This window comes from Malaclemys terrapin, chromosome 6 (genome assembly GCF_027887155.1).
Source record: "Malaclemys terrapin pileata isolate rMalTer1 chromosome 6, rMalTer1.hap1, whole genome shotgun sequence".
In the NCBI taxonomy this organism is placed as follows: domain Eukaryota; kingdom Metazoa; phylum Chordata; order Testudines; family Emydidae; genus Malaclemys; species Malaclemys terrapin.
Genome location: NC_071510.1, coordinates 31406757 through 31431396, shown reverse-complemented (window position 1 = coordinate 31431396; position 24640 = coordinate 31406757). Strand labels below are relative to the sequence as shown.

The 24640-nt window shown below is 40.2% G+C and overlaps 1 protein-coding gene across 4 annotated transcripts in view; it reads left to right on the top strand.

Annotated features, from left to right (window-relative positions):
- The first annotated feature begins 3926 nt into the window (after positions 1 to 3926).
- The window catches only part of SLC24A2 (solute carrier family 24 member 2), a 182417-nt gene continuing 161703 nt past the window's right edge, over positions 3927 to 24640 (top strand). For all 4 annotated transcript variants that reach the window (XM_054031332.1, XM_054031330.1, XM_054031331.1 and 1 more), the window contains exons 1-2: positions 3927 to 4192; positions 7237 to 8328. In XM_054031332.1, coding sequence (XP_053887307.1) covers positions 7393 to 8328 — 936 coding nt within the window. In that variant the 5' untranslated portion in view covers positions 3927 to 4192; positions 7237 to 7392. The remainder of the gene's footprint in view (positions 4193 to 7236; positions 8329 to 24640) is intronic.

The window sequence follows — 24640 nt, the reverse complement described above, 5'->3', positions numbered from 1 at the left end:
AGTATTCTCACACTTCTTATCAAACTGTCTGTACTGGGCTAGCTTGATTATCACTTCAAAAGTTTTTTTCTCTTACTTAATTGGCCTCTCAGAGTTGGTAAGACAACTCCCACCTGTTCATGCTCTCTGTATGTGTGTATATATATCTCTTCAATATATGTTCCACTCTCTATGCATCCGAAGAAGTGGGCTGTAGCCCACGAAAGCTTATGCTCTAATAAATTTGTTAGTCTCTAAGGTGCCACAAGTACTCCTGTTCTTTTTCCAAATGAAGAAGTTAGAGGATTTCTGTTCTGCTCCCCTTTCATTTATTCAGTTCCAGACTCCCCACCCTGAAAATACATACCTATTAATGCTATCTGTTTGGAATGCTGAAGAAGTCATGCAAATAATGCCCTGATGTATATGTGGAAGAATACGCATTACTTCATTTGCATAATTCCCTTCTTCCATCAAATATCTCAATTCCTTGCTCCTCCTCCTTCTAAATTCTGTCAAACCCATAATTTCCTCATTTGAGTTGCTCCTCCATCCCCTGATATGTCCTTTGTGTATCTCCCACATTCCTCCCTTCAAATTTCCTTCCCTGTCTCGACTCCCTCCCTCTGGGTCCCTCACTCAAATTCCTCCCCCTCCCTTCATCCAACTGTCCCACCGTATCCCTCTACCTCTGACTCTCCACATCCTGCCCTTTGAGTTTCTCCCCTCTGTCTGGCTGTGTAGTGTTCCCATTCAGGAGAATTAAGCTACTGTTCAAGGAACCCAGGAGTCTCACACAAACTGGAAGATTTAATAGATCAGAAAATATGAGTAGATGGAGTCTTGGCATTTCCAAATGACCCTTACATCCTGACTCCTCCACACTCACTCCAGAATAATATGAGTGGCCTGGGGGGCGGGGTTTTAAAAATAATATGGTCAGGTGTTTTTTTAATGTTTTGCTCGGTCCAGGTTACATTTAGCCTTTACTATTCCCTGCATAGAGTATCAGTACAAGACCAATCTAGGAAAAGATTGTGTGTGTTCAGATGACCGTCAGTATTTATTATTATTTTAATTTGTAATAGGAACTATTTATAACATAGAATTAAAGTGCTGTTAAGGTTTCATTTAGAGGTAATTTATATTTTTATTTTGAAAATACACAGCAGTTACCTAATATTGCATAATAAGGCATTACAATTTCTTGGGGAAATATATATGTTGAAAGACAGAGTTTCAAACTGTAAAGTTTGGATCTGGATCTGAACTTGCCCTATTTTTGAGGGAGTGGGATTTTGGTCCACACATCTCTAATTAGTGTCTGGGCAAATTTTGAAAATGTGTATTAGAGCCATTTCTGTTCTTAGATAAATGGTTACCATTTGATAACTTTTCACAACTGCTTTTTTGTTCTAAAACCCAACCCCAAACTTCCCCATCAAGAAAATAAATGGAATAAAATATGTTTAAATTACCTTCCCAATGTGGCAAAAAATGAAAAATATTAGGAAATACAAAATCATGAGCCTTACTTTGTCCTTCCTTCTTAATAGTATATTCTCTCTCAGTGGAATGATATGTTCTGCTCTCAATCTTAAGGAGACATTGCCATGCTTTTGCAAACTTTTAAAAAAATGTTATTTAAAACTAATTTTCCCAACAAAGTACTTCCTAAATTTTCTGAAGACAAGGATCAATTTTCTAACTTTTAAAAAAAATGGCTGATTTCATGTCAAATGCAGGAGTTCTCCAGCTTTGTCAGACTGTAGACTATTCCAGTCCTTGTTTGCATGAAAAAAGTTGTTATTAAGGAGATAAGACTGCCAAGATTTTTTAAAAAATGGTTGCCTGAAGTTAGATCTCTAAGCCCTCATTTAGGCACCTAAATAAGTGGTCCAATTTTCAAAAGTGCTGAGCCATCTAGCAGCTCCCACTGGCTTTGATAGAAGTTGGTTGCTTAGCACATCAGGTGCCTAAATATGGATTTAAACACTTGGCTGAAGAAAATAAGACATTTTTTATTGCAATGGGTATAGCTGCTTGGTTGTTGTCTTCCCACCTCTCTGTGCACTTTCCATTTTGCATCTATGCTGTTTGTTTTGTCTTCCTGATTATTATTATTATTATTATTATTATTTATATAGTGCACAAAATATGGTAGGAACTTTGAAAAGGTCCTCCCCAAAGAGTTTATAAATGAAGGGCCTGATTCAAGTTTAAAATCACTCATCAAATGTAACTAATCACAATTTTATCTAAATTTTCAAATATTACAGGGGAAATTGAGTCACTTCACAAAGCTTCAAAAAAAGTTTTAATTGAGCTCAATTTGATAATCCTATAATATACTTTTTCTATATTTTTCATCCTAGCTTGGATAATTGCCAAGATATTGGTGTGTCTAATGAAGTCTCCCTTATGATCAGGCTTCCCAATTTCATGTGACTCATTCAGTAACCCCACACAATTTCATGTCTGTGAACTTCTGTGAACAGGATGGCTTCCATGGGACTGAAATGTGATAGCACAGACTACTGGACTGTGGCATCCGTGAGTGAAACAGAAGGAGAAGACAGCTAAGTACAGTTATGTGAGAACTCCTATTTCTAAAAAAATAATAATTGATCTTAGGGCCAGATCATTAAAGGTATGTCGGTGCCTCACTCCCATTAATTTAAAAAGGAACTAGGCATTTTTTAAATACCTTTTAAAAATCTGCCTCTTAATCACATTGGCATGTCAAATTCAGCCTATTTTAGTAGCAAACAAAACAAGCTACCAGTAGCTATCCAGTGGCCTATATGAAATAAGGAAATGTTATAGTCTTGATCCAGCATCCACAACTCCAAATCACCCTTGCAATTGACATTGAGCAGGCAGTCTCAACAGAGAGGCCAAGAACTAATGGGTTTTCCTTTCACCTTGTTTTTCTGCAGTTAGAGCTGAGGCATGTTGATGGGATGGGATGGCTCATGTTGCCATTATTTGTGCTGGACATGTTCTGTGGATGGTGATCTTCAGCCAAGCTGGCTGGGAATTTTTTGACAGGCCATTCCCCCACCCCAAAAAAAAGCCAATTTGTCAAAGTGGAAAGTATTGCAAAACAGTGGGTTTCAAGAAATCTCCAGACCACCACCCCCATTGGAATATTTGTTAATTGTTAAAACGTCCTATTTTGACATTTTCAAACTGAAAAGTTTCCATTTTTTCAGTCAAAATGACACTTTATTTTGAAATTTTAGTAAATGTAGACTAAAAAATGGTGAAAGGGGGAAAGGTCAAAAACAAATGGAAGATTTCAAAATTATTAAAATTAAATCTTTTTGACTGACCCAAACCGAAATGTTCTTCATATTTTTGGGTCGTGAAAAATTTTGTGATTCTGTCTTTTCCTCCCAGTTCAGGATGGGAAAGGAAAATTTTTGCAGGTTGGGGAAAGACACCAGTCTCTATGGCCATATGCAGAATAGTTTTAGCTGTGTTGATCCTAGGATATTAGCAAGAGAAGGTAAGTGAGGGGATATCTTTTATTGGACCAACTTCTCCTGGTGAGAGGAACAAGCTTTCAAACCACACGAGCTCTTCTTCAGGTCTGGGAAAGTCTCCATGGCCCTGACTTTCACCATCCCTAACTTCATTGTATGAAGGGGGAGGCAGGAGAGAGAAAGAAAATAGGACAGGCTGATAGGCAGGGAAATCTCATTCCATAGTGCAGAGATTTATATCGCACACTGAGCTGCCAGGCTTCGGTGGGTCCCTGTGACTTTGTGTCATAACCTTCAGCTGGCACATACAGCTAGGCACATGTTCACCTGCTTGCAGCTACAGACTGATGTGGGAGGGGAGCCTCCCGCTCCTTGACTTACTGTGTCCTCTGTGCCAGAGCGAGGGAGGCAGAGCGGATAGGCAGAGGGGAGGGAGGGAGTGGCCGAGGCCGAGGAGAGCGGAGCAGGGTGGAGAAAGGGCCGGCAGTGGATGCTGGGCAGCTGGCACAGGTCAGTCTCACCCGGAGCTCAGCCTCTCACTTGGCCGGGTAAGAGGCGGCGGCCGGCTGACAGCAGCATCCTGCACCAACTACTCCCTTGTTTGCCCATCACTTCCAGCAGGGGAGGGGACCGGTCCCGGCTTGTAACACCGGCGGCGCCGTGCGGGCTTCACTCATGCAAACCACCTTCTGCCCCAGCCCGGCGAGGGAGAGCGCCGCACCCCGGTAAGTGCTGGGGCGGCGGCAGTTGGGGGGACGAAGGGGCACGGGGGGGGGGCGAGCGGGGAGGGTTCCGGGCTAATCCCCTCACCCTCCCGTTGGCCCTTGGCAGAGGTAGGGAATGGGGGGGACCGAAAGGGGGTAGAACTGCTCCCCACACTGATCGTTTGGTATCCAATCCCCCCATTCCTTTGAAATGGTTTATTTGTGGGGCCCCACTCCCTATCCCCCCCCAATTTGGTTACCCTTCTAAATTAAGCAAACCCACCCAAATGGAGGGAGCACCTCCTCCCCAGAGCAGGCAAACCCATCCCAAATGCTTTTCTTGCCCTCAGTGGGGCTGCCCCCGCCCTCCTCCGTGGGACAAGATATTTCCCAACACACAGCCCCCATCATGGGGAGCTCTGTGATGTCACATGAGATGTAAGGAGATGGTGCAGGTGCACAGCAGGGAAGCTGAAGCTTGAGGTGGGGGAGAAATCAGGAAATCGTACCCCCTCCCCAAGTACCTCGCCCTTTATATGAAGTGTTGTTCTGAGATTGGGTGTTCTGGGGTGAAGGTGGGGGGTTGGAGAAAGGAAAAGTTTTGCAAAGTTGGAACTGAGTTAGTGGTATCTATGTGTGTGTGTGAGACATCTTTGCAATGACCCAGAGGAAGGGTATATATTAAAAAAGAAAGTCAGTGCAAAGGGGGTTTACCCTCCATATTCCTAGATATGTGTTATGTGCAGATGTGTGTTATCCTATGGGCTCAAATCTCTTCAATGTGTGTGTCTGTCCATCGATCTAATCAGTACTTTGTAGAATTATCGAAACTGGGAAGGTACAGGGTGTATTTTGTCACTCAGTTCACACATCTAGAATTATATTTCTGATTTCCCTTTATAAATATCTCAAGGGAGAGCTATTTTGATCATTGGTTGTGTAAATTGCAAGCACAGCCACTGACAATGTTTCTTTATCTTGACTGTTTAATATTATTTGTGGCAGACTGGTGCCAATCTAAAATGGAAAATAAAATATCTCCCCTATGGGCTGTAGACAAAATTTTATATCCCTGGCATCATCTGGAAATGGGAATAATTTTTTAATAAAATCAGGAAAAAATGGATCTGACTGTGCAACTGCTATGTGCACAAATATGGATAATATGTGAAATTATATATTTAACAAGACAGTAATCACTGGTTTTTAAAAGTATTTTAAATTTATTTTTAACATTTCATATAATCTGTAATAATCAGACATGTTATACCTTAATGTCCTGAATAAGTGGCATGATATAAAGTCTTTCTATGTGCATATTCGGTATACAGTCGTAATATTAATTATTTTTATTGCTTACAGCATAAAATATCTAGTGATTGTATACATCATTTTCTGTATTAAAATATACCTTTGAAAAAAGTTTACATTCATTAATTTAAACAGCCATTATTCACAGTACTTGTTCTGTGTTAAAGCACACTAATGGCCCAATACTCCAAACTCTTTCTTATGTTCTTACTCGCACACATAGTCCCATACACTTCAATGGCAATATTTGTGTTAGTCAAGACTATTTGCTTAAGGGTTTGCAGGATTGGGCACTTAAGTTTTTAGAAGATATATGTCACGTGTGCTTTTTTCAAAAAACAAAGAAAAATATTGATAAATGATATTTTTATCTTCGGTAGTTCAAACACTTTATGGTGTTTTAAGGGCCTGATCCAAAGCAGGCTGAAGTCAACGGGAGCCTTTGTCTTGAATTCAGGGAACTTTAAGTCCATGACTTAATGGGACATAAAGAAGACATAGATGTATTTAATCTTTATTTCAATCCTATTGTCACTAGAGTTATTCCTACCTAAAATTCAATGATTGTTGCAGGATTGTTAAATTTAAATTAAACGTTTAAATTAAAACTGCTTGAGCTGCAAATAGGTCTGAATAGGATCATATTTGTCCCTAGGTTAATATTTTATATATATATATATATATATATATATAATATATTCTCACAACATTTGGGAATTAGGCATTGTGTAATCACAGTGACAAATAATGAAGAAAAAGAATACTTTTAGTAGTATTCACTAACACAATAGTTTATTCGTTTTTACATATACTTTGGGGACAGCTTTTAGTCTCCACTGGAACTATTTGTCATCTGCTATGAGTGACTTAGTTCTGAATGGCATGAAATGGTCGGATTACTGATGGATTTTTATCCACGGGATTTTCCTCCTGTGCAGAATTTATTTTTGTATTAAAACAAACATTTTGTTGCTGTGTCTGCTGGAAAGCTTAGTTTTGATTGGATGTAATATGACACTACATTACAATTTGTGTTTGCAGCATTGTAGCTGTGTTGGTCCCAGCCTATAAGAGAGACAAAGTGGGTGAGGTAATATCTTATATTGGACCAACTTCTGTTGATGGAAGAAACAAGCTTTCAAGCTTCACACAACTTTTTTTCAGTTCTGGAAAAGGTAACCAGAGTGTCACAGCTAAATGTGTGGGATAGATTGATAAGTGTAAGGCAGGGGTCGGCAACGTTCGGCACGCAGCTTGCCAGGGTAAGCACCCTAGCGGGCCGGGCCAGTTTATTTAACTGCTGACATGGCAGATTCGGCCGATCGTGGCCCCCACTGGCCGCGGTTCGCCGTCCCGGGCCAATGGGGGCGGCGGGAAGCCGCGGCCAGCACATCCCTCGGCCCGCGCCGCTTCCTGCCGCCCCCATTGACCCGGCACAGCGAACCGCGGTGAGTGGGGGCCGCAATCGGCCGAACCTGCAGCATCAGCAGGTAAATAAACTGGCCCGGCTTGCTAGGGTGCTTACCCTGGCGAGCCACGCGCCGAACGTTGCCGACCCCCGGTGTAAGGTGTTAACACATGTTGCAGGAGACTACTTAAAAGGAAGTGGGCAATTAAAACTGCTACAGTCACAGGAAACATGTTTAGTATTCTGTATTAAACTCTTTGTTTAATCATGTACAGTAAAACATCTTTTAAAAAGTCATGTTTCTAATCACGTTATAATATTAATAAAAATTGTTTTTCCTTTTAAGCATGAATGACGAATATACTTCATCTGAAGCATAAAAGTACTCGATTCTGGAAAAACACGTGAAAGCACCTTTAGCATTAAAATCAGGAAGAAGTATGAAAGAACAGTCTGTCTGATACTGAATTTCTGGGCCACAACATCTCGCAGAGAACAAAAAATGTCTCTCTCTAAAAACATTGCTGCTACTATCCTTGAAGAATGGTGTTTGGAGGAACCACTGTTTAGGTGTAGGAGACATCAGAATGTCAGGAAAAAACTAAGACTGATACGAATAATAGGTCTTTTCATGAGCATAATGGCCATTAGCACTTTCTCTCTTTCAATTAGTGCCTTTTTCAAGATGGAGCCACATAGCACAGAGATGACCAGTAGTCTAGGTAGCCAAAAGTCAATGCATGGGCATCAAAGAACTCTGTTGGACGTCAAGGAACAGAATCAAAATGGCACTCCAGATTCACCTATTTCTATGAAATATGAAACTGAACACAATAATGCAACAGAAGAACACTCCAAGGGAGAGTACCCAAAAGACCTTTTTTCTCTTGCGGAAAGAAGAAGGGGGGCAGTAATCCTCCATATCATGGGAATGATTTATATGTTCATAGCCTTAGCCATAGTCTGTGATGAGTTCTTTGTTCCTTCATTGACTGTCATCACTGAGAAGCTAGCCATATCTGATGACGTGGCTGGGGCAACATTCATGGCTGCTGGTGGTTCAGCTCCAGAACTCTTCACATCTTTGATAGGAGTCTTTATATCTCACAGTAATGTTGGTATTGGAACAATAGTAGGATCTGCAGTATTCAATATCCTGTTTGTTATTGGAATGTGTGCTTTATTTTCTAGAGAGATCTTGAACCTTACCTGGTGGCCGCTCTTTAGGGATGTGTCCTTTTATATCATGGACTTGATCTTGCTAATAATCTTTTTTTTGGATAATTTAATCATGTGGTGGGAGAGCTTAACACTACTGATAGCTTATTTTTGTTATGTGACTTTCATGAAATTCAACGTTCAAGTAGAAGAATGTGTGAAAAAAATTTTAAACAGGAACAAAGTTGAGAAGGTAACAACGGCAGATTCTGAACAAAAGGTTGGTTATTTTTTAATATGTATATAAATCTGAAATGCTTCTGTCTTAAGGGCCCTTGATGTAGTAAATATATGTGACATGGAGGTTTCTAGGTTTTCCCAAATATTTCTGTGATTTCCATTATAGTCCACTATACCAATCAACTGGCAAATAAGGCATGCAATAGCTTTTTGAAGCTTATTTACTCCCAGTAGCTTTTTACTCCATATTAGTCCAAGCCAACATTTACCATATCATGGTGTTTGAGATACTACAGTTTTCCCCCTATACTCTTAAATTAGACAGTAGCTTTAGTATATCTTGGCAAATGCTGCCTTTTTTATGACTACCACAGCACTTCTTCACCAGGAACAAGTAAACAAATTTGGAACAATATACAAAAGTACATCTTTTGTAAATTTATCTGTAGAACAGATTGGATCCTGTTATTTTTCCAGATATTTGGATTTACACGATTTCATCACTTTTTAATAATTTTATATGAATTAACTTTTCATTTTTCTTTGCAACATCTCAGTGATTATAATGGTATAGGGCTGGGCCTTTAATTTAAACAAATATCTTTATTGCACATTATCTATCAGCTGAACATACTACAGTTATAAGCCTCATACTTGGGCCTTGTGATGAAAGCTGGAGATGTTTGCAATGGTATTCAATGGATCTGGTTATCATCGACTTGGTGAAGATAACTATAAAGAGAGAGTCTTTAAGAAGTAGGTATTTAAGCTAATTAGAAAGCTGAATTCATAAATACTGCATGTAGGCAGTGTGGAATTTTGTCTCAGGGCTTTAGAATACTTGTGCAAACTTTGCGTGTTGTCATCTAGGTGGGGTTTAATTGAGAGCCTAGTTGTATATGAACATGAGATGTTGGCATGGGGGGATTATTTACACAGAGATGATACAGTCACATTTTTTCATTAGTTAAAATTATGTTGTTCAGTAAAGTATGATAGAATTAGCCACCATTTTGTGTTTTTCTGCAGCAGCCACAAAATGGTGGAACAGAATAAAAATGATGCTCTTGATCTCTCTGTATCTCTGTATACGTGTGTGTGTATTGTATACACACAGATAGATATACGTATGGGCTCCAATCCTGCTGCTGACAGCATACCGTCAGACTGGTGCACCTGTGCAGAATGCCAACTAAGTTAATGGGGCTTCACACGGTACTGCAGTCCACCTAGGTGTTATTAGTTGTGGGACTGGAGACAGAAAATGATCAGAAAAATTTCCATCAAAATAACATTCAATGAAAATGGGAGGGAAAGTGAAATGTTTTTCATTTTCTGACCAGTTTTAGCATATATATATAATAATGTTTATATATAAAGAGACTCCTTTTGGCCTTTGTATTCCAACCATTTTCCCCAAACAGAGCTGTCAACTTTCTCTCTCTACATCTCTGTTTGAAAATTAAAAACCGAAGGAAAATAGCAAACAGCTATTTGCCTTAAATAATAAAGGGTCTTTCAAAAGTTGCATAAATATGTCTGCTTCTTAAGAATGAATTCTCTGGTAAGGAATTATAAAGGCAATCATATTTTATACTAAACGTGTTTCTGTAGGAAGTGGCTGCAGTATATAGAGTACTCATAATTAATCAGTCCATGATTACCTTATCTATTAATCTTCTTATAGAAGACATATGATGTTATAACCTGTCATACAACATCTATATACTATTTGAAGTTTTTCTCTCATCCAAATAAAAATGGAATCTGTCAATTGGATTATCCAGGTCAGTCTATTTCAGTCTATAAAGTAACAGTATATCGTACATATATCATAAGGATTTATTCTTTACTGAACAGAAGAATAAAATATTTGAAAGACAAATAAAATGTTCTGAATGCACACTAAAGTACTCTTGATAGACTTGACTAATTAGACAAAAACCATTTTGCAAAGTTCACTCATTTACTATATTTGAATAGTTAATTCATTTTCTTAAAGCTGACTCCATACCCATTTCAGCTCGTGCATTCCATCAGTGGTTCACTCATGTGCATGTATAGCTAAAGTAAAATGGGTATTAAACAATCATAAAATTGTCAACTTTTTTCTAGAGAAGTTAGCTTTGTACCAGATTTGTGAAAAGACTGGGAAAGTGGATTCTGAGAGAATAGATACATATTTGTATGTCAGGTTGTAAAAGACTTTGGAAATTTCTATTAAAACTTTGAAATAATAATCTATTAATTATCAATTCCTTTAGTATTCATATGAAAAAAATTATCAGGATTAACTCATTTGGTAATAAGAGGGCTGTCATATAGTAAGTGCTTCAATAAGAATCCTGTTGTAATTCTGCATTCATTTATTTACCATTAATCTAAAGTGTTAGATAATTGTTTTGCATTGCTTTTTAAATGAAAAAAAAAAAAGGAAAATGCAGCAGTCTCTCCTATAGAAATGTTAAAGGGTTCACTTTGTACAATCATTTCCTAAAGCAAAGAATAAAAATACTTATTGAGTGGTTAATCTCAGTGGCACATGGATGCTTACTCCCCAACCAATGGAGATTAGAAGAGCTGCAGAGGTGGTATTCTTGATTTTTGAAGGCAGAACTGCCTTACTTCCATACTATCCCTTCCTCCATAGGAAAAGTGCCATGGTAAAAAATTATAAAATTACCATACTAATATTCAAAAGCAACAAATGTAATTGTCCCTAATGCAAAATTGGCTTTTGTTTGATGTTTTTCTGTGGGGCATGGAACAATGAGACAGCTTTTTGCAATCACTAGATAGTGATTAAGGGTGTTTTCAGGGATTCTTACTGCAAAGGTTGTTTCATGCTTTTGGGTTTTGCAAGACTCACTAGATAATTTTCCTGTTCCTTTTTGTTGTTTCTTCTAAATGTGCAGTACCAGCTCTACCATGGGTAAACTGGAAAGTGGTCAGCCAAGAAAACTGTTGTCTATGGTATTTATCTTTAAGACTTTATTGTAATCTGACAGCAGGTCAACAGAGTTCTGAGAGGTCTAAATAAAGAATCATAAAGCTGGATAGCTGAAGGGTTAAGTGGCTTAGCAACAAATCTCAACCTCAAAGAGTAAAAAATCTAGATGGTCATGATAGATGAAAAATATTTGAAAAGCTTAAAAGTCCTGTTGAAGTAGATGGCAATACTTTGATTATCAGTCCCTTTCAGTAAAAAGTCTGCAAGAAACTTGCTATGCTCTAAGAGGGAAATTCACCCCATTGCAGGAGCCCTCATAATTAAGGCTAAAGCAGGGCGTAAGTAGTGTATACCACACAGGGTGAATGTCATCCTATAAAGAACAATCTTCTGAGTCAACTGGTGTATTTTTAGTCTTAAATCATTTTGTTTGTCCGTCTAGCTACTTGCATAGAGATGATGTAGATCACCCTTTCGGTGTTTAAATATAAATCAATATGAATATCTCCTATCAAATTAAAAATAGGTCTTAATTACGTATGAAATTGTCTGTCTGCCTGTTAGTCTTTCTCAAGGATATTTCTAATGCTTGTGTCACCATATTGTTTAGGTGCCTCTTGAGTTTCACATAGATCTGAGACGTACAGGTGGCATCAGTAGATTGTGAGCACTGAAGCGCAAACAGCCATTTTTTGTGGTGTAGTCTTCTCTTGTTGTATGAATTATGGGGTTTAAATTTAATGTGGGTTTACTTTAATCCTGTGTTTTCCAGCTGTTGTTCTTTAAATTTAAATATCCCTGCCCCCTTTAAAAAAAAGTACAGGTTAAGAAAATCTGGCAAAAGTTGATGTGGGCAAAGGCATGCTAACAACAATTTAATGAAACAGATGAGAAAGGTACAGATTGCAAGCTCCTTGGGGGTGAAGCCTATATGATCCTTAGTATTTTCTACAGCACCAAACATACCGACAGTGCTCAGTGAAAAATTGTGATAATCCTCCTCCTCGGTTCCATTCTGCCTTTGGGGAAGCACAACCTGCTGAGCAGCATGGTGAGCTCTGCAGGGATGTACAAACAGGAGGGGGAAGGAAGGAGGACAGATAAAAGGGGGAAGAGATCAGAGAAGAGAGACAGAACAAAAAAGTGGACAGACAAATGGGGACGTACAGGGGGATGATTAAAATATGAACATAAGGGCAAACCTAGTCGTGTAGTAGCAGCACATCACAATTCAAAACCAACCTTGGTCTTTGGTTTCCAGGCCAGCAAGGGGCTGGAAGTGCTGTGAATGGATGACACACAGACTGGCATAGAAGCCTTAAGTTTCTGACTAGTGATCCTATACAGCAGTAGCATGGAAGAGCTTTTAGAAAGAACCACATTTATTAACCCATGCCCTTGCTAGTTGGATGGAGGGGATAAAAGGAAAGAGGTAAGGACTGAAATAAAGGATAGGAAGAGTAAAACAAAAACCAGCTTGGGGGTAAAAGTGGAGAGGTACAGATAAACATACAACTGTTCAAAATCTAAGGAGAGGAAAGAGAAAATGAAAAAGGAATAACTTTGAAGGTAGTGAAAACAATGATTATAGCAGTTTTATTGGTTGCCTCCACAGAGAAACAAAAGATTGGAATACCAATGTAAAGGAATGAAGGGAGGGATAGGTCAGTGGTTTGAGCATTGGCCTGCTAAACCCAGGGTTCTGAGTTCAATCCTTGAGGGGGCCATTTAGGGACCTGGGGTAAAAATCTGTCTTTGAATTAGTCCTGCTTTGAGCAGGGGGTTGGACTAGATGACCTCCTGAAGTCCCTTCCAATTCTATGATCTCTATTAGCAGATCTGCCTTTAGCTGAGGTGCAATAGCTGGGTAGTCTACCCTGCCACTGAAAATGTTGAACCTTTTCTGTAGATAGGCTTCAATCTGTTCTTGGGATGGCACCTTGTTAAGTACAATTACGTTATTACATTACAGTCTTCCCGCACCAATGTTGGCACATAGGACAGAAACTAGTCTCTTCCATTCCTCTGTCATTTGCTGCTGCTTCTATCTGTTCTATATTGTTGAAATCAACTGTTCTGCTCTCCCTACTAAGGGTTCTTCTTGAGGTTTTTTATGGGCACCCTTGTTTCCTCACACAAGTTAGCTTCCACTTGACAGCTTCATGTGGGAGTCTGTGTGCTGGCATCTGGAGTATATGCCCCAAATGTGTCAAGCCTTTCCATCTCATTCTACTGGAAATTAGCTGCTGGTTGGAGATTTCTCAGGTTTCTTCATCACTGATGAAATCTTTCAACAAATGCCCAGAATCTTTCCTAGGCACTTGCTTTTGAATGTGTCTAGTTTTCTAGTTGTAGTAGATCTCCAGCTCTTACAGCCATATGTTAGTTCTGAGCTTATGGATGAATTGAAAATTCTCAGTTTTGTTCTGGTGCTGTATATCTTTCATTTCCATATGTTGCTGGGTTTAGTAAATGCTGTGGACAGGTGCCTTTCCTACCCTTGATTTCACTTCCCTCTTGAGGTCTTCATTGGCCAATCTGCTTCCCAATTAGTTGGCCAGTTCTATTTTCTTGATATGTTTGCCTTCTATTGAAATGTTAGTAGTCAGTGTCTGGGTTTCAATTATGTTTGTTTTTGTATAATTAATTTTGAGCCCTTCTTGGCCTGCTGTTTTTGCTGGTTTGTCTATCTTTGTAACTTTTTTGAGTTGTTGCTCAATAGTGCAATATTATCAGCAAAGTCTGGTCTTCTGGACATTTTCCATCTCCCCATCCTATACCAGTGTTTCTGTTACTATTGCACTATTGCACTTGTGCACTATTGCACAAGTTAAAAATTACTTAGACAAGTTAGATGTCTTCAAGTCACCAGGGCCTGATGAAATGTATCTTAGAATACTCAAGGAGCTGACTGAGGAGATATCTGAGCCATTAGCGATTATCTTTGAGAAGTCATGGAAGATGGGAGAGATTCCAGAAGACTGGAAAAGGACAAATATAGTACCCATCTATAAAAAGGGAAATAAAGACAACCCAGGGAATTACAGACCAGTCAGCTTAACTTCTGTACCCGGAATGATAATGGAGCAAATAATTAAGCAATCAGTTTGCAAACATCTAGAAGATAATAAGATGATAAGTAACAGCCAGCATGGATTTGTCAAAAACAAATCATGTCATACCAACCTGATAGCTTTCTTTGACAGGGTAACAAGCCTTGTGGATGGGGGGAAGCGGTAGACGTGATATATCTTGACATTAGTAAAGCTTTTGATACTGTCTCGCATGACCTTCTCATAAATACAGTAGGGAAATGGAACCTAGATGGAGCTACTATAAGGTGGGTGCAAAACTTGTTGGAAAACCATTCCCAGAGAGTAGTTATCAGTGGTTCACAGTCATGCTGGAAGGGCATAATGGGCAGGAATCAGTTCTTGGTCCAGTTATGTTCCATATCTTCATCAATGATTTAGATAATGGCATGCAGAATACAGCTATAAAGTTTGCGGATGATACAAAGCTGGGAGGGGTCGCAAGTGCTTTTGGGGATAGGATTAAAATTCAAAATGATCTGGACAAATGGTCTAAAGTAAATAGGCTGAAATTCAGTAAGGAAAAATGCTAAGTACTCTATTTAGGAGAGAACAATCAGTTGCACAAATACAAAATGGGAAATGACTGCCTAGGAAGGAGTATTGCGGAAAGGGATCTGGGGGTCATAGTGAACCACAAGCTAAATATGAGTCAACGGTGTAAAGCTGTTGCAAAAAAAGCAAACATCATTCTGGGATGTATTAGCAGGAGTGTTAGAAGCAAGACACGAGAAGTAATTCTTCTGCTCTACTCCTCTCTGATTAGGCCTCAGCTGGAGTATTGTGTCCAGTTCTGGACACTACATTTCAGGAAGGATGTGGACAAATTGGAGAGAGTCCAGAGAAGAGCAACAAAAATGATTAAAGGTCTAGAAAACATGACCCATGAGGAAAGATTGAAAAAATTGGGTTTATTTAGTCTGGAAAAGAGAAGACTGAGAGGGGACATGATAACAGTTTTCAAGCACATAAAAGGTTTTTACAATGAGGAGGAAGAAAAAGTGTTCTTCTTAACCTCTGAGGATAGGACAAGGAGCAATGGACTTAGATTCTACCAGTGGAGGTTTAGGTTGGACATTAGGGAAAACTTCCTAATTGTCCAGGTGGTTAAGCACTGGAATAAATTGCCTAGGGAGGTAGTGGAATCTCTATCACTGGAGATGTTTAAGAGCAGGTTAGACAAACACCTGTCAGGGATGGTCTAGATAATACTTAGTCCTGCCACGAGTGCAGGGGACTAGACTAGATGTCCTCTTGAGGTCCCTTCCAGTTCTATGATTCTATGATTCTTCATTATCTAGTCAGTGGAAATGCCAAACAATAGCAGCAATAAAATGGAGCCCTGTTTTATGCCAGTCTGTTGTCTGGTTATTCACCCTTACAGAGCACATTGCCTTTCTGTACATGGCCTTGATAATGTTAATGACTTTAGCTGGGATTCTGTAGGACTGAAGAATATTCCACAATGTACATCTTTGCAGACTATCAAATGCTTTTTGAAAATCAATGTAATTGATGATATGGAGAACTTGCCATTCTATATGTTCTTTTATGATGGTTCTTAGTGTGAATATCTGATCTACACAGGATTTCTTGGACTTGAATCCAGCCTGTTCTTCTCTAAGCTTCACATTCACTGTCACTTTCATCCTGTGTAATATCACACTGTATAAAGCCTTCTCTCTATAACAGAGAGTAGTGTAACTTGTCTCCAGTTGTTCCAGTTAGTACAATCACATTTTTGTGGTATTCTGGCAATGATTCAGTGTTTCCACTGATCTGGAGGGGTCTCTTTTTTCCCAAACTTAATTGAACAGCTGTGTCAGGTTCATTTGGGTGATGGTAACAGGTGCTTTTAGCATTTTTGCTGTGATTTGGTCATCTCCTGCTGCTTTGTTATTTGTCAGCTTCTTGACTGGAGCCCACTTGTGACATCTATATTGGACCATTGTTAATGTCAAGTTGATCAGGTTCAGATGTTTTGAAATCTGGTACTGGAGTGGAGCTGCATCTGTTGAGGACTTCTTTGAAATGCTGTGCCCATCTGTTCTACCTCAATTGCAAGCATTTTTCCATCTTTGCTTTTTATTGGTCCATTTCCTGTTTTGAAATTTCCACACAGGGTTGAGTCACTTGGTAAACAGCGCTATGGTTTCCTATCCTCCTTTGCTTTTTTCAGTATTTCATTGGTCTTAGCATTTGGGAGTTTTTCTTTCAGTTCTTTTCTTTCCTTGATGAGACACTAGGTCTCTTGGCTTATCCAGTTCTTTGTCTATTTTGATATCCAAGCTGCAGCTTGAATCACATTGTTCCTGAGCAGTGCCCATTTTTCTACGGGTACAGTCTGTATCTCGCCATCTTCTGCCTCTGGCAGTGCCTCAAATCTGTTCCTTAGTTCAAACTGGAATTTCTCACTGTACTCTTTGGTTTTCAGTTTTAAGTCCAGTTAAAACAGCATAAGTAAAGCACATCATTTTAGGTAATGGACCATTTTGAGGAAGGCTACGTTTCAGGTTTTTTGTACAAGATTTTGTGACAAGGATACTCATTGTTGCTGAAAGACTCAAATCTCATCACCTGGTAAATTCCAAAACCAGCTCAGTTTGGCAACTAAAAATAGTATGTGGGTGGCACTTAAATGTTGTGAAATGACATCTGTTTCAGAGAGAATAACATTCTTGACAAATAGGCTTAAAGTTATGTACTAGCCAGTTTTAAATAAGCATCTGCATATTAAGAGAAATTATCTTTAAAATATAAATTATTTTTACCAGTGAGACATGGTTTGAAATGATCTTCTTGCTGACTTTCTTGTTTTGAAAAGTCTTAATAGGTTACATTCAGTGTCACATATGCTACTTTAAGAGGTGCAGTACTCTATACAGATTTAAAAGACTTGGCACATTACAGTAAATTGCAATAATTGCACTATAAATGACATGCAATTAACAAGTGAAATTTTCAGATATCTTTAGGCAATGCCCTACTTTCAGATAATTATAATAGAAAAAAATTACCCTATTCAATATTACCAGGTTGGATCTGATATATAATTGCTTATGGTAAAATCTTAGTCACCATGCACAGCCAGAGTAAATGTGGCACCTACTAAATTCTTGCGTTTAAGTTACTGTTGTGGCCTGCTGAGCTTACTTTACTCAGCACTTTTCACTAGTGAATCCACATAGTTTGCAGACCTTCTAGCAATGAACCTACCCTATCCCAGCTTGCTCCCTTTCCTCTAGTGCGACAATGGAGAGAGAGTTTGTGAAGCACTATTTTGTGATTCATAAGGAGTTCGGAATCTCCCTCCCTCAGCCTTTCCACAGCTGGCCAGCCCGCCTCTTTCCCCTTCCACACACACCAGTCCCGCTGCCTTTGGGATCCTGCATGCCTACACAATGAGGAGACTGGATTTTCCTCACAGTGTGCAAATATTGCATCATTAAAATTAGTGGGCCAAATTCTGTCCTGATCAAGACTTAAAGGTGTAAACACAATGACCATCTGCTTGTATTTATCTTAAAAAGAATTGGGGAAACTTCTATGTAAATCACTGCGGTAGCTCAGAGAGCAATATATGGTGCTACTAAAGTTGCAGTAAAGACTTTGGAGTAGCGCTAAACCTTAGGATTCTCACTGATGCACATGATACTTACTAGCTGTTTCTAGGAAGCAGTTGGAACCATTAAATAGATATTATTCTCAGTTTTTCATAGCATCTACCATTAATTGATCCTCAGAGGAGCAATGATTATAGTGATTTTCACCTTCAGATTATCTTGTTTTTGTATGTATTCCCCTGGGTTAGCAGGCTGAATGTGGCAGCATAAAAATGTGCGACAAATAAATGCTCTTACATCATGGCCACCCACAGTTTTAGATCATATAACCAGTGTTAATTACAAAGGGGAAAGGAAGACTGAAGATTTAACACCTTTGGTCAGAACAGATCCATCCTCTTATTAAAAGAACCATTAATTAAAAACAAGTCAGATAATATTTCTTAAAGCCATAGTAATGGCATTGTAACTTAACGTGAACACGTGTTGTTAAGAGTTTGATAATTTGAGCCATTGAAAATAGCACACATTCCTCTGACTTCATATTACAAAATGCCTTTGCCCCATATTATATCATCTTTGCACATTCGCAAATAGCTTTTTATAGTTATTGTCAGTTTTGTTATTGTAGCATCCAGAGGCCCCAGTCTGGATCAAGACCCCATTATGCTAGGTTCTGTACAAGGTGGGTGAGGTATTATCTTTTATTGGCCCACCTTCTGTTGATGAGAGAGAAGCTTTTGAGCTTACACAGAGCTCTTCTTCAGGTTATGTATAAACACATGTAAAATCAGTCCCTGCCCTGAAGAGCTTACAATAGAAGAAGACAAATTGCATATGACAGGTTTGGGGAAGGAGATGTGATCCAATGTATACAATTTTCATATAATTCTATACATTTACTTAGTCACAATCAGACTGAAATACCCTTAATTACATCAGCACTAATTGGGGCTGCTAGAAAAGTAGCTTCATTTGATAGGAAAAATATTGTATGACACTGTGAATGAATTTTACATGCACTTGCTGTAGAACCAAACACAATCAACTAATAACTCTTCATTAACCTCTGAAGACATAGGACCTGATGGGACACTAGACAGGGAGGGCTCTGAGTTACTACAGAGAATTCCTTCCCAGGTGTTTGGCTGGTGGTTCTCACCCACATGCTCAGGGTCTAACTGATTGCCATATTTGGGGAAAGGAAGGAATTTTTCCCTGGGTCAGATTGGAAGAATCCCTGGGGGGAATTTAGGGGTTGCTTTCCTCTGCAGCATGGGCATGTGTCACTTGCAAGTTTAAACAAGAATAAATGGTGGATTCTCTGTAACTTGAAATCTTTAAATCATGATTTGAGGACTTCAGTAACTCAGCCAGAATTTAGAGACTATTACAGAAGTGGGTGATGAGGTTCTGTGGCCTGCAGTGTGTAGGAGGACTGATTAGATGATCAGGATAGTCTCTTCTGACCTTAAAGTCTATGAGTCTTTAATATCTATTACTATGGGGGAAATGACCAGTTATTTTGCTGCCAATTAGAGCTGGGCAGAGAAAGGTAATTCTGTTGTGTGGAAGGATTTTGATATTTCAGAATTTAGTTTTGTTTCAATTAGGAACAAAAACGAAAACTTTCAAAATTCTCTACAAAAGGGAATGGTCCCCATCTCCAGGCAGTCCACATGGCAGGGTTGTCCTGGAACTGTGGGTCCTGGAAGGCCTGGGTTTCCTGGCCCCAAGGCAGTTCACATGTCTGGCTGTCCCAGAGCCACAGACCCTGGAAGCCTGGAGTCATCAACAGCACACCAGGTGGGTTGTTGAAAAGCCAGGCAGGAAAGTGGGCAGATTTCTGCTGGAACCCATGCAAGATTCCATCAGAACTTAATCAGATTGTGAAATATTTTGATTTTGCCAAATCATTGAATTCTAATGAAGCAATGTTTTGTCTAAATGTTTCCAGCCAGCTCTACGGCCAATATAAAACGGTCCCTGTTTGACCCCATTGAAATCATTGGCAAAACACCTATTGATTTAAACTGGAGCAGGATCAGGTCCTATGTCTTCAGAGGTCAATGAGGAGTTATTCTTTTTGATTGAGTTTGGTACAACAGCAGGTGCAAGGTTCAGAGCTCACATTGCTTCCAAATCAGCTTAGAAAAAATCCACTACTGTTCTGGAATCAGCTGTAACTGAAAGTTTACTTTGGCAATTTTTACAGTCCCACTGTATGTGCAAAGAGAGCCCGTTTTATCAATGAAATTCAGAGAAGAATTATTTCTTCAGTTAAGATATTATGCATTGATCTATTACCAATCTATTCTTCTTCACCCAGTTACAAATATATTCATTTAAGTGGATAGCCATAAATATCTATGACCTTGACTGGCTTTTTTAAGGTGAGGTGCGGGAACAGGCTTAAAGACATATGCTTGATGGTATTAACAGCTCTAAAAAGCACTAACACTTAAAGAAAAAATAGAACAGTGTAGAATTGTTTTATGTTGTAGGAGAAATAAACGCATCAGGAAATATTACTGCAAGCTTCACTGGCAATTTAATCATAAATTATGCTCAGGAATTAATCCTGCTTTATCACCTCTTAACTGCTTACTGCTGTGAGACTAGCCTAAAGTAAATGGTATTATCAGTGACATTTATTGCATAACCACCTAGTGTCAACATTTCACCCTTTTACACTGCTGTAGAACAGCTCTAGCTAATGTAGAACACCCTTTAAGGAGGCGGAGGGTTTGCTGACAGACCCAGTATTTAGGCTTCAAGGCCTATCTACTTACACAGGCTTTTGCTTGAAGAACTGTGTGGGAGGAATCTGAGATTCTCTGTGTGGGCAGGGATTGGGGGTGTGAGTCTGAACTTTCTTTGGGGTTGATATTTAATATTATGATAATTTTGTTGTTCAATCAATATACTGTGTAGGTGCTTAAAGATCAAATAAATCAAAATCCTTTTGATTTCCTATTAGATTCCGTTCTGTCACTGTGATTAGTTAGTTAACACTTATGACAGATTTACATTTTTAATGAAAAACATTACATTTTTTTAAACTTATCTTGGAATTCTGGAATTGCAATAATACTGCAAAAGTTGGGTGTGGGGTAGTTGGAAATAATTCATATTATCCAGGTATCCATTACAAGATAAACCTCTCAAATAATTTGAAAACATCATGTTGTGCAATAGCTGATATATCTGCATGATGTTATTAATATTACCCTAGTCCTCCCATCCCCCTTAATGTTTATTATACCCACTTGTAGTGTCTTGTTTCAATTTATCATGTATGCTCTTTGAGGTAAGGGGACATGTTCATATATGCCTGGCAAAGTGAGACCTTGATCTTGGCTGTGTTGGGTGCTACAGCAATACAAATAGTAATCAGTCATGAAAAAAATAATCTGAAAAGTCTGGATTAATTAAACAAATGATTCTCTTCCCTATATGTTGGATACCAGAACAAATGGTCTCCGTTGGAGTTAAATCCACCAACTCAAGATGCAGATCCAAAGCAAGTTTGTTTTGGGAATTATGGAATAATGAAGCCAGCCTGGCTGGAATTTATAGATACACTGCCTGTAACTACTCCCATTAAAGTCAATGGCAAAATTCCTGTGGAAAAATAATGGGAGAATGATCAAGACCTAGGGCTGCCAGCAGTGGTGGATTTAGCGTTAGTGGGGCCCTGGGCACAGCTTCATTTCTGGGGGTCCCCCCTTGGGACCCAGCCAAGAAAAAGAACATTCTCTCTTATCCCCACCCCCTGTTTTTCATTTTTTCCCCTTCCTCCTCCTCCTATATTATAAATAATGGGAAGTAAATGAAAAAAAATGAGGTACCTTGATTGGGGCAGGGGGTAGGGATTCAGAAGTGGGTGTAGGGTGCAGGCTCTGGGCTGGAGCAGGGGGTTGGGGTGCGGAAGGAGGGTAGGGGGTGGTACTTACCTTGGGCAGCATGGCTCCCAAAGCGAATGGCACACACACCCCTCCAGCAATGGCTCCTTGGCAAGGGGGCGGCCAGGGGGTCTCTGCATGCCAATGCCCATAGATGCCACCCCTGCAGCTCCCATTGGCTGCAGTTTCCGGCCAATGGGAAGTCAGTACTTGGGGCACGGGCAAGGCGTGGAGACACACACACACACCAAGGGGCCGCAGGGACATGCTGGCCACTTCCGGGAGTGAAGCAGCGTGAATGTAGGGAGGCAGAGCATGCAGGGAGCCACCTTAGCCCTGCTCTGCTGCTGCTGGCATGTCTCTGCATGCTCCTTGTGGGGAGGGGGACAGCGGGTCTCCATGCTCTGCCCTGCGTGGGGGTAGTGCGTGGAGCTGCCTCCCCCTGCACACACACACACACACCAGGGGCATGCAGAGACATGCCAGAAGCCAGCCGCTTCCGGGAGTGGCATGGGGCCACCAACCACGGCATGCAGGCAGCCTGCCTGAGCGCTGCTGCGCCGCTGGCTGGGACTTAGGGGCAGGTTGTCAGATATTTGTCCTGCATTTTGGGGGGCCCCTTGTTGGGGGCCCCGTGCCACTACACAGATTGTTTCATGGTAAATCCACTCCTGGTTGACAGGCAAGGGGAGCGCCCATGCACCTAGGGGCCGCCAGGACCTGGCAGCTAGTTCCTGGGAGCTGCGGTAAGCGCTGCCGGGACCCTGCACCTCCTTTTGCACCCCAACCTCCTGCCCCAGCCCAGAGTCCCCTCCTATACCCAAACCCCTCATTTCCAGCCCCTCCCCAGAGCCCTCACCCCCTTCCTCACCCCAACCCCCTGCCTCAGCCCGGTGAAAGTGAGTCAGGGTGGGGGAGAGCGAGCGATGAAGGGAGGGGGGATGGAGTGAGCAGAGGCCACAGTAAACAAAAAGGGGTGAAAACACAGCTAAAATGAATTCAGTAAAAATGTGGAACATAGATATTTGAATATTTTTTGCAGTGTTTGCCCAGGTTTGCTTATTAACCACCAGAATGCAACTCCTGCAACCTCAAGATTGTGGGCAGCAAAAAAGGGTAGTGGTTCCATTAAGAGTTCCAGAGAGTGGCTGGCAGGGGAGGCATCACCTGAGCTGGTTGGCATGATGGTGGGATTTAGGTAATCCAAGGGCCCCTGTACATCTGTGGGAGGTTATATAAACCTTGTTCTCCAGCCTGAGCCCTTCCCCCGCCACCTTTTTGGGGACAGGGAAGACATTTTCCCCTCACTACCATATTGGAGTGTCGGGGAAGGGTTTCACCTTCTCCACTGCAGCTCAGGGATCCAGTGGGATAAGAGAGCAGGTACAGTTCGAGTTGTAATTTAGCAGGTGGCATGTGTCCAGTACAGAAACTTGTTCCATAAAGGGTCCAGTTTCCTGACAAACCCCAAATGGACCTGGGTTTTGGGAAAGCCATCCCCTGAAGAAGCTTGAGAAGCTAGGTTAGGGCTCCCATTGCCACAGTAAGCCCCAGATAGATTACCCCAGAAAGAAAAAATTCATTTTGTTTCATTAAATCTTATGGTTATGCTAGTCTTGCACATTTATGAGGGGTGGCTTTTGTTTGGCAAAAGCCATGCAACCTTTTCTGCTATATTGAAGACCATGGTGAAAACATTTGATGCATAAATACAAAAAACAAGGTAGAGCTTTAGTCTTAAAATAGCATATGACAGCAGTTAGACATGTATGTACAGTAACAAGAAAGAACCAAATTGCAAACTCATGCTTTAGTTTAGGATTTAAGAGTCTAGATGTGGTTATCTCTTTCATTTAATCTTCTTAGAAACCAGTGGCTTTCAAGCCTGGTAGAACATTTTACAATGAGCTGTAGGAAGCTTTATTTCTGCTTGCCTGATTGGATTAATGTCTGAAAGTAAATCAATGGCCAGCATCTTGACTGCAAACTAATCTTGACACAAGGTAGCAGCCATGGCATTTCAAAGAAGGTGGGAGACATGGTAATTGTGCAGCATAGTGGGGACTAGGGTGACCAGATCTCCCAATTTTGGGGTCTTTTTCTTATATAGACTCCTATTACCTCCTACCCCCTGCCCCGAGTGGGGACTAGCAAAGAAATGCTTACAAGAACAGGAGATGCTCATTTGACTGAGAGGATGTTTTTCAAATAGACAAAATGGGTGAGGTAATATCTTTTATTGGACCAACTTCTGTTGGTTTGAGACAAGTTTTTGAACTTGCACAGAGTAATCAGTTATTGCCAAGACACCAGTATATATGGGGAAGGACAGGAAAACATTTCTTAATTCTCAATTTTCTTGTGCAAGAATATTTTTTGCGATTAACAGCATTTTTTTCCACAAAAGATGTCTTTCAGCGTAATGCATGATATTCAAACAAAACCAGGACCACAATTCTTTTCTGCTGAAGAAAAATGTTTACATTACTATTATGTGTTAACTGCAAAAAAGGCTTGATCCTACACTTGTTGAAGCAAGTCACAATTCTTTCATTGATTTCAGTGGAAGCAGAATTGGGACCAAAAGTCAGGACATTCAGAGTTATGATTCTATGTTCCCTCCCTCCACCCTCGGCTATCTGATAATTCCCAAGTGGCTGGACTGATTTTCTTCAGACCTTCACAAACAAAACCGCACATGCACCAAGACACCACTTCTGGGCTGAGAACAGGCACAAAGGGCTTCATTCTGAAGTACTGAGTGTTTTCTTCTCCCATTGACATAAGTTGGAGAGAAAGGCCCTCAGCACCCCGCAGGATCAGGCTCAATCATTTCCATCCA